The sequence below is a fragment of the Canis aureus genome, chromosome 10 (genome assembly GCF_053574225.1).
Source record: "Canis aureus isolate CA01 chromosome 10, VMU_Caureus_v.1.0, whole genome shotgun sequence".
Lineage (NCBI taxonomy): Eukaryota > Metazoa > Chordata > Mammalia > Carnivora > Canidae > Canis > Canis aureus.
In genome coordinates, this window is record NC_135620.1 from 71,014,733 (window position 1) to 71,030,874 (window position 16,142).

Below are 16,142 nucleotides of genomic sequence, written 5' to 3' on the forward strand. Positions count from 1 at the left end.
TAGTGATTTCCCAGCAAGAAGACTGCTGAATCAGCTGAGAGAGGAAATGGTAAGTGAATATCTCCTTCAAAGTGCTCCGTAGAAGATGCATAAGTAGAGAAAGTTGTTCGTTCTCCTCCCCCGACTTACCCTTATGAAGATGGCCCGACTTATGGGTGTGCGAACCTTAGACCCCACAGAGGGTCTGGAGGGAGCTCAGAGGCTGACCTCACCTGTGGATGCATTTAGCCGTGCAGGCTTGCTCTTGTGCCTGCCCTTCTCTGCTGTCAGGAGGATGGAGTATCCCTTCCCAGGTTCCAGGCCTCTCAGGTCGTAGGAGGTGGTATCTCTGGGGAGCTTCACCTCCACTGGCTGGCCTGAGGGCAGGCTGTAGTTGAGGCGGTAATGGTCAAACTTGGCTGAAGGCTTCCTCCAGAGTAGGGTCAGCTGGGTATCTGTAGTTTCAGACACCCGAAGGTCCTTGGGTGCATCCAGGTCTGGGAGGAAAGCAGGGAGATTAACACGCCTCTAAGGCTGGAAGGCAGGGCTGCTGCTGGGGCTGAAAGGGAGCTGGGGGCTCGCATTCCAGCTCTGCCATCCAGGGGCTATGTGGCTGCAGGTGGCTTTCCGTCTGAGTCTGTTTTCCCCTCTCTAGGGTGCTGTTGTACAGTGCCTTGTTGGAATTTTGGAAGATTAAAAAGAATACGGAGGCGTATGCATACCATGGAATACTACTCGATTGAAAGCACCTAAAAGAAGGAACTGACTATTGACACAAGAAACAATTTGAATGGACCTCGAGAGAATTATGTGGAGTTAAAAAGCCAGTCTCTGCAGGCTGCATACTGTATGTATGATTCCTTCTATGTAGCATTCTTGAAATAACAACATGACAGAGATGAAGAGAAGATTAGGGATTGCCCAGGGTTAGGGAGAGGGGGCAGGAGGGAGGTGCCCATGGCTATGATAAAGGGGACAAAAGTGACCCCAGTGATAGAACTATTCTGTGTCTTAACTGTATTGATGGCTGCTTATGATAGAACCACATAGAACTAAATACATACACATACAAAAATGAATGCATGTAAAACTAGTGAAATATGCATAAAGTTGATAGATGGTATCAGTGTCAGTTTCCTGGTTGTGCTACTGTTCTATGGTTACACAGTTGTTGACCTTTGGAGGAAACTGGGCAAAGGGTTTAGGGGGATCTCTCTGTATTATTTCTCACAATAGCATGTGACTTGACAATTACTTCAAAATAAAAAGATGAAAAAGAATAGGTGCGCAAGTGTTCAGCATTGGGTCCTGCATAATGAGGAAGCCCCATGAGGCATGATCTACATCCTCTTTGCACACTGGACCTCTTTCTTCACAGTCCCTGGGGGAAGTAAGGAGGAGACTGGTGGAGAAGTAGAGGGAAGAGTTTTCTTTTCTTTAACAAAATTTCCAGGTGGAAAAACAACAACAAAGCAAACCTTGAAGAAAGAATCAGTGGCTTCAAATCATACAGCTCCTCACCACCCTCATCCAGAGGCTGGAGCTTCAGGATGTAATGGGTAAGAGCAAATGAAAAAGAGCATTTTCAGGATGAAAATGGGTAAAGACTGTGGACTCTTATCCATAGTCTGAAACTATGTTCCTGCTACTTATCATCTGTAGGACAAGGTTATACTATGAAAGTCAAGTGTTTTCTAAGAGAAAACCTCCCAGATGTGTTTTGATTTGTTCACGGTTTATTAAAAAATTGAACTGATTACTAGCTTAAAAGGTTTCTTGTAAAATCTGGTTCCAATTTCTCCTAAAAAAAAATCTCATTCCCCTTCAGTATCATTTAGATGCCGTGTGCTTATGTTACTTTTGAATTAGACATCTGGGCTAAATGATGTTAGGGGTCCCTTTCTCCTCTGAGCATGTACTGTTCCTTTCAAAGTACATTTTCTGCCTCCTGAGCCCCAGCACATCTGCCAGCTCCAGCCCAGAGGTGACGGGGATCCAGGGGTGTCTCACCTGTGGCCGCGTTGATGGTGGCTGGATCGCTCTCCTTATCTGCCTTCACAGCAGACACTCCGATCCCATATTCAGTTCCTGGCCTCAGACCTAAGAGAGAACATGCAGGTCGATAGTCAGCCCCAAACTGGAAAGACTTTCAAAGGATCATCAAAATAGTTCTGAGCTGCCTGTTGCTGGAAGCTATGATTTCTCATTGTCTAGTATGTTCTACAGACTGTCTCCCTGAAGTCCAAGTGGGAGGGATAGCTGGGAATTGCACTATTTTCTCTATGTGAAGGGCTACAAAACAAGGACATGCCTCCTGACGGGTCGGCTGGGTTTGGGAGGTGAAGCTCACCTGTGAGTGTGGTTTTGGTGGTGGCTTGTGGGCTCCTTGGGACTTCGACCTCGGCATGGTCACCTCCAGAGATGGGAGCGTACTTAATTCTGTAACTGTCAACAGCTGCTTTGCCATTCCTCCATTCCAGGGTGATGCTGTTGTCTGTCTGGGAGACACGACGGAGATTTCTAGGAGCATCCAGGCCTATTTGGAAGAGGAAGGGACATTGATATTGAAAACACAGGTGCCCAGGAGACTGGGAGTCTGACAATTCAAGCTGAGACATGAAAGGCACCTGCCATTGGAGCAAAATGACAAAATCGTCCCCACCCACACAAATACTTGATGCACAGATCTAAATAAATACTACATATTGGCACCTTTCCCCATTATTTTATTTGATTTCATTTTATTTTTTTTACCTTTCCCTATTATTGATGTATGTGATACTCTAGTCATTCACAAGCTCCTCAGATTTTATGCTTAAAAAAACTACATAGAAACTTACAAATAAATAAGATCCGTGAATGTTAAGAACTGGTCTATTGTGCCCATCACTGTATTTCTAATAACTCATATGGTGCTTTCTGAGCTCCAAAATATATTTATGGAATTAGTGATTGACACTCTGGGACTTTCAAAGGAATGCCACAGGCTAAGAGGTTATGGGTGTCTTTGTCACTATGTTTTATTAAACTATACTTCATTATGAAAATATTTATTTGAATTTTATTTTAATCAGCACTTTTTTTGGTCTGAGATTGTGAGACCAGCATCTTCTATGTCTGCTGTTTTTTTTTTTTTTTAGAAGGTTATGTGGGTATAGTTTTTTTCCTTTAAAGTCTAACTCCTACAATATTTTAAAATAAACATTTAAAGGAATGAAATCTCCCTTTCTATTTTCCTACTGTCAAAGGAGCCTGGAAGACACAATCCTTTATTTCCTGGCTGTTGACAGGGGAAGGCCTGTTACCTGTTGTGAAGGTCTCTTTGGCCGGGTTGCTGGACATATCACCTCTACGGGAGATGAGAGACACCTCATACTCGGTGTCTGGCTTCAGGCTCCCAATGGAGTACTGGTTCTCATCATGTGTGAGATCGATGGTGGTACGGTCACCAGGCACATCTTTGATTCCGTAGGAGAGTTCAATGCCGTCAATCTCAGCCAGGGGCTTGAACCAAGTGATCAGAGCAGTGGTGTCCGTGACATCTTTCACCTCGATTTGGCTGGGGGCATCCAAGCCTGTGACAGGCAGATGACAGAGTAGTTTCAGAGATTGGGGCCAGCGTCAGGCGCTGAGCAGAGAGGGACTTACAACCAACCGTCCAGTTCCATTTCTGGAGAGTTCAGTGTATACTGACCAACTGACCTTATTTTGTCTTTCTGAGTCTTGATTTCCCATTTGACAAGCTATAGAGAAAGATGATGACAACCACCTTGCAGGGTTTGTTTTACTGAACATTAAAGGAGATAATGCTTGCAAAGCACCTAGCACAGAGCCTGGAGCATGGCAGTTACATGATAAATGCACCTTGCCCTGTTATTATTATCACTACGGTTCTCATGAGTTGAAGAAACATGCTAAGGGCCTTTTTCATTTAAAAAACAAAACAAAACAAAAAAAACATTGATTTAGTCTCTCTGACTTTTTAATTAGGCAAAACTCCCTGGATGGTTGGTAACTTCTCCATCAGAATTATGGAGCCCAAAATTGAGGCCACCCCTGCCTTGGCCAGGTGTGGAAAGTTACTTATGAGGAAAGAATTCAGGCAGAAAGTCACCGCTGTCCCAAGTCTCGCTATCTTTGTGCCTCCATCTCAGCCCTCCTCCCACCCCACCCACCCTCCTGTTGTCGTGTTGTACTGTGTGTGTTCTGTTGTTGTGTTGTGATGGCAGGCATGCCATGCTATTTCTCACCTCTTGGCCTCTGCACTTGCTGTTCCTTTGTGTCTTTGTCCTGAGATTGATCCTGCTCCCTCTAAAAATCTCCCATTCATCCCTCAAAACCCCACTTACGTGTCCTCTTTGACCCTTGTTGTAATCAGAGGAGCACATACACCCTCCTCCAAGAAGTATAAAGTTTCAGTTATGTATGGTAAGTTCTAGAGATGTGCTGGACAACACAGTGTCTGCAGCTGACAACAGTCATGAAGAGAGTAAATCTCATTCTAAATAGTCTTAGCACAATTAAAAATAAGAGAATCCTCATGCACTTTTTTTCACTCTTTTGTAACATATTTCTCTATAGTTTATTCAAGCTGTATTATTCAATTTAGATAGGGATCTAAATTCATTTATTTAGAGAGTGGGTCTTTGACCCCTTTTAATTCCCAGCAGAGTGTCAGACTTTGTCATTTATATCTTAATTCTTTTTTTCTAAGTATATAAACCATTTTATTTTATTTTATTTTTTTATTTTTTTTAAGTATATAAACCATTTTAATGCAAACATTAAAACAGACCAAGCATTTGGTAAATGCCTAAAATTAAGATATTTAGGCAGTTAGTCAATGTTTCTTTATTTCTTCAATTTAAAAATAGCTAAGTTTGTGTTTTCAGCATTGGTTGAGGAGATGATATCAGATGAAAGGAACTTCAGTGTTATATGGAAAATGAGAAGGAGGGATAAGACATATCTGATTATAAGAAACCTGCAGAGTCTATTTTTTGACTTCTAAGTGTTAGTGCATCAGTCTCAGCTTATGGACAATGAGCCCACAAGATACACAATGAAAACAAAACTACAATGCAACAGTGAACCTGCCTGTCCTGTGTTCTTACAGATGCTAGCAAGCACCCAAACCACGCCTGCTACTAGCCTTAGCAGCTGTTTTGTAAGAAGTTGGGATTGAGTCATGCTCACTGATGTTCCCCCTCACCCCCCCAGCGACCCTTGAGACCCTTGAATAAGAGGAGATTAGCACTGCTGTGTGCTGACTACATGCCAAGCACAATGCTTTGTCATGTATGTCTTAACTCTCATGATGACCCCACAAGGACACTATAAACCCATTTTCCTGATGGTAGGTCATAGGATTAAAGAAATAGAATTGCACAAGGTGATGGTGAGCAATGAAGCTGGAATTCACACTCAGGTCTGTTTGGGTCCACAGCCCATGCTCTTGCTCCTTTAAAGGACTCTCAAAAGCATCCAGGTGCCAGAAACGGTTATGATACAGTCTTATACAGATAAGAAGAGAGGAGGAGCCAAAAATGCTTTGTTACCCAAACTTTAAGGCTAACCTTTAAACCTGGATAAAGTTCAGCTATCAGCAAAATGAACACATAAATGTCTGCCTCTCAATGTTGATATTTATGTGATTATGGAACTTCAGGTATTGGGATGTTTGTCCTGCAAGAAGAATAAAGCAGCTAATCCCCAGAGTTAGACTAAAAAGAAAGAGGCAGATAAAAGAAACGGTGTTGTTTTTTTTTTGTTTTTTTTTTTTTTTGGTGTGTGTGTGTGTGTGTGTGTAGTTTTGGTGTGCCTTCTCTACAGCACGTAAGCATTTACTGGGTCTTTTCTATGCCTTTCTGGTGATCTAATGATTTTTTTCCTGTTGATACCACTCTCTACCTACCACAGAGGGATGGTGTCAGAATGATGGAAAACACTTGCTTATAGAGGAGACAATCTAGGAGTTGGCTCTGAGCTAGGCAAAATGTGCAAATATTTAAATGCAAGATGTTCTTTCTTGTCATTAGTCAACAGATTTAATTTTTCCAACAACTCTTGCCAAAAAGAATCAATTCCTTATACAGTTGGCACATACGCTATCCTGAAGGAGATAAAGGTTTTCCCAAATGGCAGTGCAAAATAAATTTATTTATTTATTGATGTTCATGATTTTGCTTCTTGGTAGAATGATTCCAAATTCAGACTTTCTTCCCCCCCGCCCCTCCACCAAGGGATCTAGTAGTGCCGAATTCTGATCTACCTCCAAGAAGTTCTGACATCTTTATTATTGAGTGACACTTAAGTTCCTACTGGAGATATGGGATGGACACTCTTCATAGACCAGCTCCTAGTCAATGCCAGTGGTAACTGAGGTGAAAGTCATAAAACTAGATCCTCACTGACAATTGTGGCCTCGTGGCAGCCCGTTGTTAACCATGTGGTCTTTGTTAGAGTGATTTAGGTTTCCAAAGCCTCAGTTTCTACTCTTGAAAAGTAGCAGCTATAATATGTGTCCTACCTCTTTCACAGGACTGGAGTATAAGATGATGTGGTGGGTTATTTACCGTGGTCTCTCTTATCTGTCTTCCTGTACCTGTGCCCCCTTTGAAATCACTTTGAGGCTCCCTTCATCAAGGGATGGGTCTGTTTCCCCACCCCTTAAGTCTGGACTGGCCTTGAGATTTGCTTTGACAGAGTGATACAGTGTCACGTGAGCAGGCCCAGGTTAGCAGGCTGGAGGCTGAGAGAGCAGAAAGGCACATCCTGGTTGAGGCCACCCAGGGCCGACCAGCCCCCAGCCCCCACAGATGCATAAGCGAGCATGCAAAACATGGTCTCAAACAGAGTTGCCCAGCAGAGCCCAACCCCAAATCACCAATGTGCAGAATCATTGTTTTAAGCTTGTTTTTTTTTTTTTTTTTTTTTTTTTTACGTAGCAAAATCTGGTCGATGCAGAAGCTATGTAAGAGGAAATGCTATCGAGCGGAGGCACTAAGGGGGACAGTCAGCTATGTCACAGTGTCTACGCTATTAAAGGTGGTACTCACGGGTTGTGGTCACCCTCTTCAGGCCTGGGCCCCGGGTATTATTCTTCACGATGTGCAGAGAGATCTCATACTCTTGCCCGGGCGCCAGGCCAGTCTGCCGGTATGTGGTCTCTGGCCTCCTCAGGCTTTTGGTGATCTCTCCCTCATCTTCTTTATTCTGGAAGACAGGAGGACCTTGGTAAGACCTAAAGGAGGTGCCAACCTCTTCTTCTCTGTGACTCATTCCTTCCACATCCACTTCTTCGCTAAACTCTCACTGGGCTGCCGATCAGCGTGGCAGGTACTGGGGACACACAGATGATAAGGACACTTCTCGAGTTGACGTCTCTCTCTTGCTAACCTCTCTACTCACTCCTGTGACATTTCAGCCAAGGGACAGAATGTGAGAGCCAAAGTAGCTCTAGAGCCACAGATTCCATCTTTCCCATGACAGACCGAGAAGCAAGCATCAGAGAAGTTGGCTGGTTGTCCCATAGGCACCCAGTGAGTTAGTGGCCGGGCTCGGTCTCAGGAACCTGATTCCCCGCCTCTTCTGTGCTTTAAGGCCCAGACAGAAAGGATGCTCAACCTCAGATATGCCTGGGGCATCGGGAGACAGAGGTCATTTTTCCTCTTCTTTGTGTCTGAGTAGAAATTTGCCAGAATATGAGGAGCAGAGGGGACCCAGAGATGGCTTAACATCTACTTGAGTTCACAGCCCTCAGGGCTACGCTTACCGACTTCTTGAAACCCCTTAGATATAGGGGAAAACATGCGGGGGCTAACCACAGCCCTGTCCTCCCCCAGAAGCTAGGGAAATAAAGCCAATATGAGTCTGTAGAGCCCTGGGACCGTCTTTCAGATCCTCGAGGCCAAATATGCCTGCTCCTCTGTGCTCCTTACCATATTCCGGAAGATGATCTCCCAGGTTTCAAAAGCAATGTCCAGAGGATCCCACTCCACTTCCACAGACGTCTCCTTGATGGACTTGAATTTTAGGCCTTCAGGTGCCGGTAAGTCTGTCAGGAAGAACAGAGGGAAGGATGGCTGCATATTTGGGGTGGTGGTGGTGACAGAGTGATGATTCCCCCAAGCCCCACTGGTGGGTGCCCCGGCCCTGTCAGAGCCGGATTCTATTTCTGACCACATCCGGGATGCTGTTTACCGCCGGGCAGTATGAAAATTAGCATTAGGACCCACCATACGGGTAAATACTGGCTGTTTCACAGGGTTAAGCCATGTGAACACAGGGTTTGGAATCAGCCAGACTTGGGCTCGAATCTAAGCTCCGCCACTGCAAGTTTTGTGTGCAGGGACAAGTTGCACAAAGCGCCCAAGCCTCAGCTTCTTTGCTCAGGAGGAAGAGGTACGTAAGGGAATGTAAAGAAGACTCAGCGATGTGCTGCCTGTAGACCGCTGGGCATAGTTCCTGGCCCACGGCATACGTTCGATACGTGGCGGCCCGTGGTATATTTACTAAGCAAAAATAAGGACCAGTTTCTAGCCACAACTTGCTCTTTAGGTGTGAGGCTAATTGTGCTGAAGTTGGATTCTTAAAGGAGTAACTGGAACCCTAATGTTTCTACTCTTTTATTTTTTATTTATTTATTTTTGATATGTGAACAATGAGCGCCCTAGAAAGGTCGTGGTAGAGTGGTTAAGAGCATAAACCTGCAACCAGACCGCCAGGGATGAAATCCTACTTCCAGCACTTATTAACAGTCTGATTTTGGGATGCGATGCTGACCTTTCAGCCTCAGCTTTCTCATCTGTAAAATGGGTTAATAATTGTCCTGATCTCACAGGGTTATTGTGAGTTGAATGAAGTAGTAGATGAGGGGTTGCATTAAAGGAGGTTTCAATGGGCTGGACTGGATGCCAGGGTCCTCATCGGTGCAACGATGGAAGGACAGCCGGGCAGCTATGGGGGCAAAGGTGAAGCAGTAAGTCACGGGGGTGGGTCGTGTCCTGGGCAAACCAAGGGCAATAGAGGCTGTGGAGGCTGGGGGAGCCTTCTGCGCACTCACAAGTGGCCACTCGGGCGCTGACGGGAATGCTCTTCTTGTTTTCCAGGATGGCGAACACGCGGATGAAGTACTCCACGCCGGGCTCCAGCTCCCGGATGGTGGTGGATGTCTGGTCCCCGGGCACGCGGAACTGCATCTCCAGGCCGTCCTCATGGGTGGGTGTGTAGGTGACGAGGTACTCCGTGACCCGCATCTCGTTGTCCCAGGCCAGGTTTACGGTCTCTTCCGTCACCTCTGTCACGATGAGGTCTTTCGGAGGGGACACTGGCAGGAATACGAAAGGACGGCTGGGGTCAGGCGGGGTCAGTTGGGTCCCCTATAAAATTCGCTGTCGGTTTGTTTCCCTTCACTTGTCCCTTCCACTGCCTATCACAGAGCCCTACAATCCAGCTCCCATTCCCTAAAATGAAAAACTCACCAAGGACCTCCTGCTGTGACCCGACCTGAAAAGCTTTGGTGGCCTAGGGGCTCAAGTCCTGAGTCCGCAGTGCGGCCTTCAGCTTTCCTCGTGACCTGGCCCCTCTGAGTTTTCTACTCTCTGGACCTCAGCTCAGCTTCAGGCCGCCTGAGTGCAGCTCCCTGCTCTGAACTCAAGGTCACCCCTCATGTGCTGGAAGGGGACCTGGGGCTGATTTGGTCCAATTCTTTCATTTCCTAGATGTGAGCGAGGCCGAGGGACTTGCCTAGCTTTGCTCATCTCATCAACTTTGGGACTCACACCTCCTCCCCGCTAGCCTGGCGCTCTTCCCAGCTAGGCTTCCCTGCCTTGGGCATATTAGCCACATTTATTTATTCATTTCAACCACACTTTAGTCAGGGCGGAAATTCTCTATTACAGCAGGTATGGTGTGGGTGGGTGAGAGGACCACAAACAAGACTCTCACCCAACGCCCGCAGTGTCATTCTTTGCTGTATTTTCACTCAAACCGGGATTAGTGAGCGCTTACTGTATACTGCGCCTTGGGCTGTCTGGATAGCGCTCCTTTCAGGAGCCCGCAATCCCTGGGGTCAAATATAGTCATGAAAAACTGAGTTAAGAGTTAGTCACGACCTCCCTGCCTCCTAAGTGATTCACTGGCCTTTATTCTCTAGCTGGGTGTGCGTTTAAAACGGTTTTACGTAATCTCACTGTCTGTTCAAATTGTGCTGAATTTCTGCTTCTATTCAGACAGAGGGATTCAGGTTCTTTGGGGTTCGGTGTCAGTGGGGAGTAGGACAGAAGGCTCACGTCTAGCAAAACGGCTGTTTTCCTTTCATCTCCCTCACCACAGGGCCCCGGGGATTACACTTGGTGTAGACCAGGGGGGTAGACTCGGACAGCAGCTCCGAGGTGCACGAGCTAGGGGTGGCCTTGGGACAGTTCCAGGACCGCCCTGAGCCTCCGAGCCCTCCGGTGGGTGGCCCAGTGACAGGTGGCCCGTGCGCGCGTCATGCGCTGCGGCTGTGCAGGCCGCCCCGGGACGGGCTCCTGCAGCAACTCACCCTGGGAGCAGTCCTCCCCGGCGTGGCCCTCGCTGCACACGCAGCGGCCCTCCACGCACTGCCCCCAGCCGCTGCAGCCGTTGGGGCACGAGCGCTGCCCGCAGTCCGGGCCCGTGAAGCCCTCCTGGCAGGTGCACTGACCGTCCTCGCAGCGGCCCCGGCCCTGACAGTCGCCGGGGCACCTCCGCTCCTGGCACGTGGCGCCCGTGAAGCCCTCGTGGCACACGCACTGCCCGTTCACACAGCGGCCCTGGCTGTGGCAGTCCGCGGGGCACGCGAGGTCGGCGCAGTCGGGGCCCGTGAAGCCGTGCTCACACTCGCACCGCCCGGCCACGCAGCGGCCCCGGTCGCTGCAGTCCCTGGGGCACCGCAGGTCGCGGCAGTCCTCCCCGGTGTAGCCGTCGTCGCAGACACACATGCCGTTCACGCAGCGGCCGTGCTGGTGGCAGTCGTTGGGGCAGCTCATGTCGCTGCAGTCGTAGCCCTGGAAGCCCGGCTCGCACACGCACTGGCCCTGCACGCAGCGGCCGCGGCTGTGACAGTCGTTGGGGCACCGCAGCTGGCCGCAGTCCTCCCCGGTGTGGCCCTCGTCGCACACGCACTGCCCGTTGACACAGTGGCCGTGGCCGCTGCAGCCCCTGGGACACTGGAGCTGGCCGCAGTCGGGCCCGCCGAAGCCGGCGTCGCACTCGCACCTGCCGTGCACGCAGCGGCCGCGGTGGTGGCAGTCGTTGGGGCAGCTCCTGTCGCTGCAGTCGGGCCCGGCAAAGCCCGGCTCGCACACGCACTGGCCCTGCTCGCAGCGGCCGCGGCCCGTGCAGGCGTTGGGGCAGCTGAGCTGGCCGCAGTCCTCGCCCGAGAAGCCCTGCTCGCAGTAGCAGGTGCCGTTGACGCAGCGGCCGCGGTCGAAGCAGTCGTTGGGGCAGATGAGCTCGCTGCAGTCCTCGCCCGTGAAGCCCTCGTCGCACACGCACTCGTTTTCCACGCACCGCCCGCGGTTGTGGCAGCTGTTGAGGCACAGGGGCTCGCTGCAGTCCTCGCCCGCGAAGCCGTCCTGGCACACGCAGCGGCCCTCCACGCACCTGCCGTGCTCCTCGTTGCAGGGCACCGGGCACACCTCGTCGCCGCAGTCGGCGCCCGTGTACCCTTCGAAACACACGCAGACCCCGCTCACGCACTTGCCCTGGTCGTTGCAGTCGCTGGGACAGGCCAGCTGGCTGCAGTCCTCCCCCGTGAAACCCTCGTCGCAGACGCACTGGCCGTCCAGGCACTGGCCTCGCAGGTGACAGTTGCCGGGACATTCGGGCTCCGAGCAGTTGGGGCCTTTCCAGCCCGGCTCACACACACAGCCACAGCCTTCCGTGCTGAAGTTTCCGCGGCCGCTGCACAAGGGCCTGGTGTCCAGGCGGCCTGCAACGACAGAGCAGAGGCGGGCAGCTGAGCAGAAGCTGCGGCTTTCCCTGGCACTGCCTGCCAGACCCAGATTCAAATTCAGCCAGAAGGCGGCACCCTCAGGTTTCTATGTGGCTCGAAAACTGGTTGCCTTGTGCGCGGATGGGTGGGAACAGACATCTGACTAGTGGAGATACGAATTCTTCACCTGCACACTCATGCAAAGATTGTGTACTTATGTGTGTAGCTCTGTGTGTGTGTGTGTGTGTGTGTGTGTGTGTGTGTGTGTGTCTGCACCCCTCTACCCCCAGCCCTGGAGGGGATCCATAGTTTTTATCAAATTTTCAAGTATTCCCATGACCCCAGGGATCACAAATCATTGCCTCGTGGAATGTGTTATGCTGGGCTCTGTGATTTCTCCTGCACCTAGCCAAGGTCAGACACATTAAGAGAACAATTGTTTCACACAAGAAATATTTGTTGATCTGAGCTCAATTCTGATCTGGCTCAGGAGCTGTGCTGCATTTGGAAAGGGAGTTAGATGCTCTGGAGATCAGCTTCTTCATCGGTCAAGTGGGACCAATAGCCTAGTTCCCTGCGGTGTATCAGGGTTAAGCGAGGACACCACAGACCTACTGTTGTTCTCATTGTGATTTTCTCTTGCAGAGTTGGATTTATTTTTTTTGGGGGGGGGGCTGACTCAAGTCAGTATGTGGGTTTATGACGTGACCAAACTTTCTAATTTTCCGTAACTGAAATGAGGCAGCTCGGGAATGGCTTTCTCATTCTGTCACTAGGGCACTATGAGTCCCCCCATAGCACTCATGTGTGTCTATCTTTTTTCCTCCTCATCCCAAAGGCTGCAGTGGTGGGTTAATCTGAGAAAGACATGGTCAGGGTTGACATGACTCCAGCTCTTTGAAGTCTACATAATGTCTTGGCTCAGCTTGCAGGAGTGACTGGTGTAGTCTCCATGGAGCCAAGGAGAGGAAACAAAGCTCACTCCATTTTCTCTGCACCCAAATACAGTCGCATTAATATGTTTTTTCTCCTTCCTCACAGCAGGGAAGAAGGCCATTAGAACAAATAGTTTGAAAGGTGAGAATCTAAACATACGTTTTCATGCAGGGGAGCTGCTGGACACATGAGGCTAGTAGGAAACAACTGGATCGTGGCTAGTCTGAACTGAGATTTGCTACACATGGTAATACATATGGCATTTCAAAGACTTAGTTTAAAGAAGGGAATGCAAAATGGCCATTAACAATTTTTGTGTTGATTCCAGGAGGAAAATTGGATGATTTGGTTACACTCAGCTAAATAAAATAGTTGATTAAAAACTATTTTCACCTGTTCCTTTTTTAATTTCTTTAATGTGAAGACCGGGAAAAGTCAGGAATACATATCTGGCTCACGTTATATTCCTATTGGGCAGCACCGCACTAGACGATGACTTCAACCCCTTCTTTAGCGTTCATCGTATTGTGTAACTTCATCTGCTTTTTGCCAGGCAGATGATGAAAGTGGAAGATAAAGTAATTTGTGCCTAAAGAAACATTTTCCCCCCTCCCCTGGAAACTTATAGCATGTCCTATAGTCCTCTCCGCTTATGGGGACTAGGTCTACTCTTGAAGGAACTTATCAAAGTGCTTTCTGGTCATTTTTTCAGGGTGGCAGAAATAAAGATGTTCAGCTCTGATTTGAAGCTGACAAAACTCCCATAGCCCTAACTCTAGGCAGTGAAGATGAAGATAATTCTAAAGTGGCAAAATCTCTGAAAAAAAGACCCAATGGAGGGGGAGAGGGGGGTACGGTGCGTGAGCTCTGGTGCATTCAGAGTTCCTCTCTCTCATTACCCTGGTTGTCATGATGTGCCAATTGGTTAACTTCTTTGAGTCTCAGCTGTTAGATCTGTGGAATGGGAGTATTAAACCTTATCTCAAAGGGTCGTTGGAAGGGTTCAATGAGGTAAAGAATGACAGCACCTGATGCACAAAGAGGGCTCAATGCATGTTGTGATCGTGGTTGTTGGTGCCTTTAAACTGGAACATTTTTCCAGTTTCCAGACTTTGCATGACCACAGGCAGCGCTGTGTCTTTGTGCGAACACCAGGGTGTGGGAGATTGTGGTTCAAGTCCTAACTCGGCCACTTGTGGCAGGACCATGAGGCATGTTACCCTCCTTCTGGGCCTTAGTTTTCCTGCTGGGACAATGAGGTGATAGGGCCATAGATGAGCACTTTTCAGAGAGTGATCTGGGGTCAGGAATTTCATAATGTGCTCATAGGTTTTGGGATAGAGAATGTGTAGATCTCATGGTCAAATAGGTGTTAGAAACCGGTCATTAAAGTGAAACAAGGTTTTTCCGAGCAAGACTTCACAGGGGCCTAGAAACTTCTCTGAGAAGCATTTGTCATCAAGGTTCTCTAAGAGCAGAGTGGAGATGGTTACATTCCCCACATTTATTTGACCATATAATCTCTTCTCAATGAACACTTTGTGAGGCCAGTCCCCAGGGAAGGTGCTTTGGAATCAAAGTGACAGATCTGGCCATGCTCATCACTTCTCCCATCTGGGCAGTGAGGGGCTGGGTGTACCTTCGGCAGGCTGGAGACAGCAGCCAGCTCCCGTGGTGCACTGCTCCCGCAGGGAAGACACAAGATTCTCCAGCTCCTCCAATCTGCTCAGAAGCTCCTTGACATCAGGAGCTGCCGCGCAACCACAGGCCCGGCGGGGGATGTTGATGCGGTGTGTGAAGACAATTTGGTTTTCCCCGTCAACCGTGTGCTCCTGGAAGCTCTCGCTGGGCTCTGAAGGTGGGGCCAGCTCTTTCTCCCCACTGGCTGACTCCAGGTCCACCGAGCACTGGGAACCTACGGGCAGCTTGATGTTGTAGACGTGGTTAAACACCACTGGCTGGTGTTCCTCGGACAGAGTGACATTCACTCCACTCTCTCTCTTGTGCCGGATGACTTTCTTGAGGACCCCACCTTCGGTTGTGAGGGTGAGCAAAGCTAGGAGGATGCCCGCCAACAGCCGAGTCGCAGCCCCCATGGTGGAGGTGGGTTTGGCTGGGGGATTCTGCGTTCTTGATCCTGGGGTGTCTCAGTCTCAGGCAGATGTGGGGACGTGGAAGCACAGAGTAGAATCCCGATCAGCTTGTTCGTGCTCTTCTTGAAGAACTCCCCTCTACAAGAAGGTGAGGGAAAACAACATGCTTGTTAGTATCTAATGCTCATGGAATCTACTGAGTATCGTAATTCCCAGGGAATTCTGATGTTCCATCCCTGGGGTGTTGATGCAAACTGGTCTCTAAAAGAATATTACCATCTCCAAGGGATGATTTCGCTCACTTTTCACTTTCCAGAAGTACACGGAGACAGCAGGGAATAGAGAAAGGGGCAAAACTTTGGAATAGTACAGACCAGACCTGGATTTGGATCTCAGCTCTAGGTCTAAGACATATAGCTTTTCTTTCTCCTATTTCTCTTTCCATACAATGAACGACTAATGTTGGGGTTAAAATGATAGGAGTAAAGACTAAGTAGAAATCTTTCCTGTATTTATGAATCCCTTCAGTATTTACTGGGTGAGCCCACTGAGTGAGTCACTGTAGTGATATGAGGCTGTAGGCACAATAGATGTTCAGGTGGTTCCTCTCTCTGCACTGGGAGGCAGAGCCTCAAATGATGAACATGCTTAGAAGGCACGGTGAACTTTAATTCCAGCCCAGCTGTTAGGTGGCCGTTGGACTAGTACTCTACCTCTTTGAGCCTCGGTTTCCCTTCTCCCTGCTTTATTTCTAAAACCTTAAAAAGTCAGGTTTTTTCGGAAAATCTGATAGAAGGTTTCTAAACCAGTAGTCCCAACTATGATGGAGGGTAAGAGATGGCTCAGAAAGAATGTCCGTGAGCCTCTCTGGTGTGTTCTCCGATCTCCAAGTACTTCTACAATTCTCACTGCGTGTTATGGACTAAATCCTGTCCTCTCCTCCCCCCACATTCATATATTAAAGCCCTAACCTCTCATGTGACTATATCTGGTGATAAGGCCTGTAGAGAGGTATTTAAGTTTAAGTGAGGTCATAAGGGTGGGTCCTTAATCTGTTAGTGCCAGTGTCCTTGTTAGGAGGGGAACAGTCACCCCATGACAGAAATCTCCCTCTTTCTCTCTCTCTCTCTCTCTGCTTGTGCATGAAGGAAAGGTCATATGAGGACACAGTAAGA

The 16,142-nt window shown here is 48.6% G+C and overlaps 1 protein-coding gene across 16 annotated transcripts in view; it reads right to left on the reverse strand.

Moving 5' to 3' along the window:
• Positions 1-16,142, reverse strand: part of TNC (tenascin C) — a 91,743-nt gene that overhangs the window by 48,644 nt on the left and 26,957 nt on the right. For all 16 annotated transcript variants that reach the window (XM_077913071.1, XM_077913072.1, XM_077913069.1 and 13 more), the window contains exons 2-10: positions 14,514-15,105; positions 10,526-11,935; positions 9,044-9,307; positions 7,920-8,035; positions 7,038-7,194; positions 3,285-3,554; positions 2,330-2,515; positions 1,990-2,079; positions 213-476 (exon numbers count right to left, since the gene is read on the reverse strand). In XM_077913071.1, coding sequence (XP_077769197.1) covers positions 213-476; positions 1,990-2,079; positions 2,330-2,515; positions 3,285-3,554; positions 7,038-7,194; positions 7,920-8,035; positions 9,044-9,307; positions 10,526-11,935; positions 14,514-14,970 — 3,214 coding nt within the window. In that variant the 5' untranslated portion in view covers positions 14,971-15,105. The remainder of the gene's footprint in view (positions 1-212; positions 477-1,989; positions 2,080-2,329; positions 2,516-3,284; positions 3,555-7,037; positions 7,195-7,919; positions 8,036-9,043; positions 9,308-10,525; positions 11,936-14,513; positions 15,106-16,142) is intronic.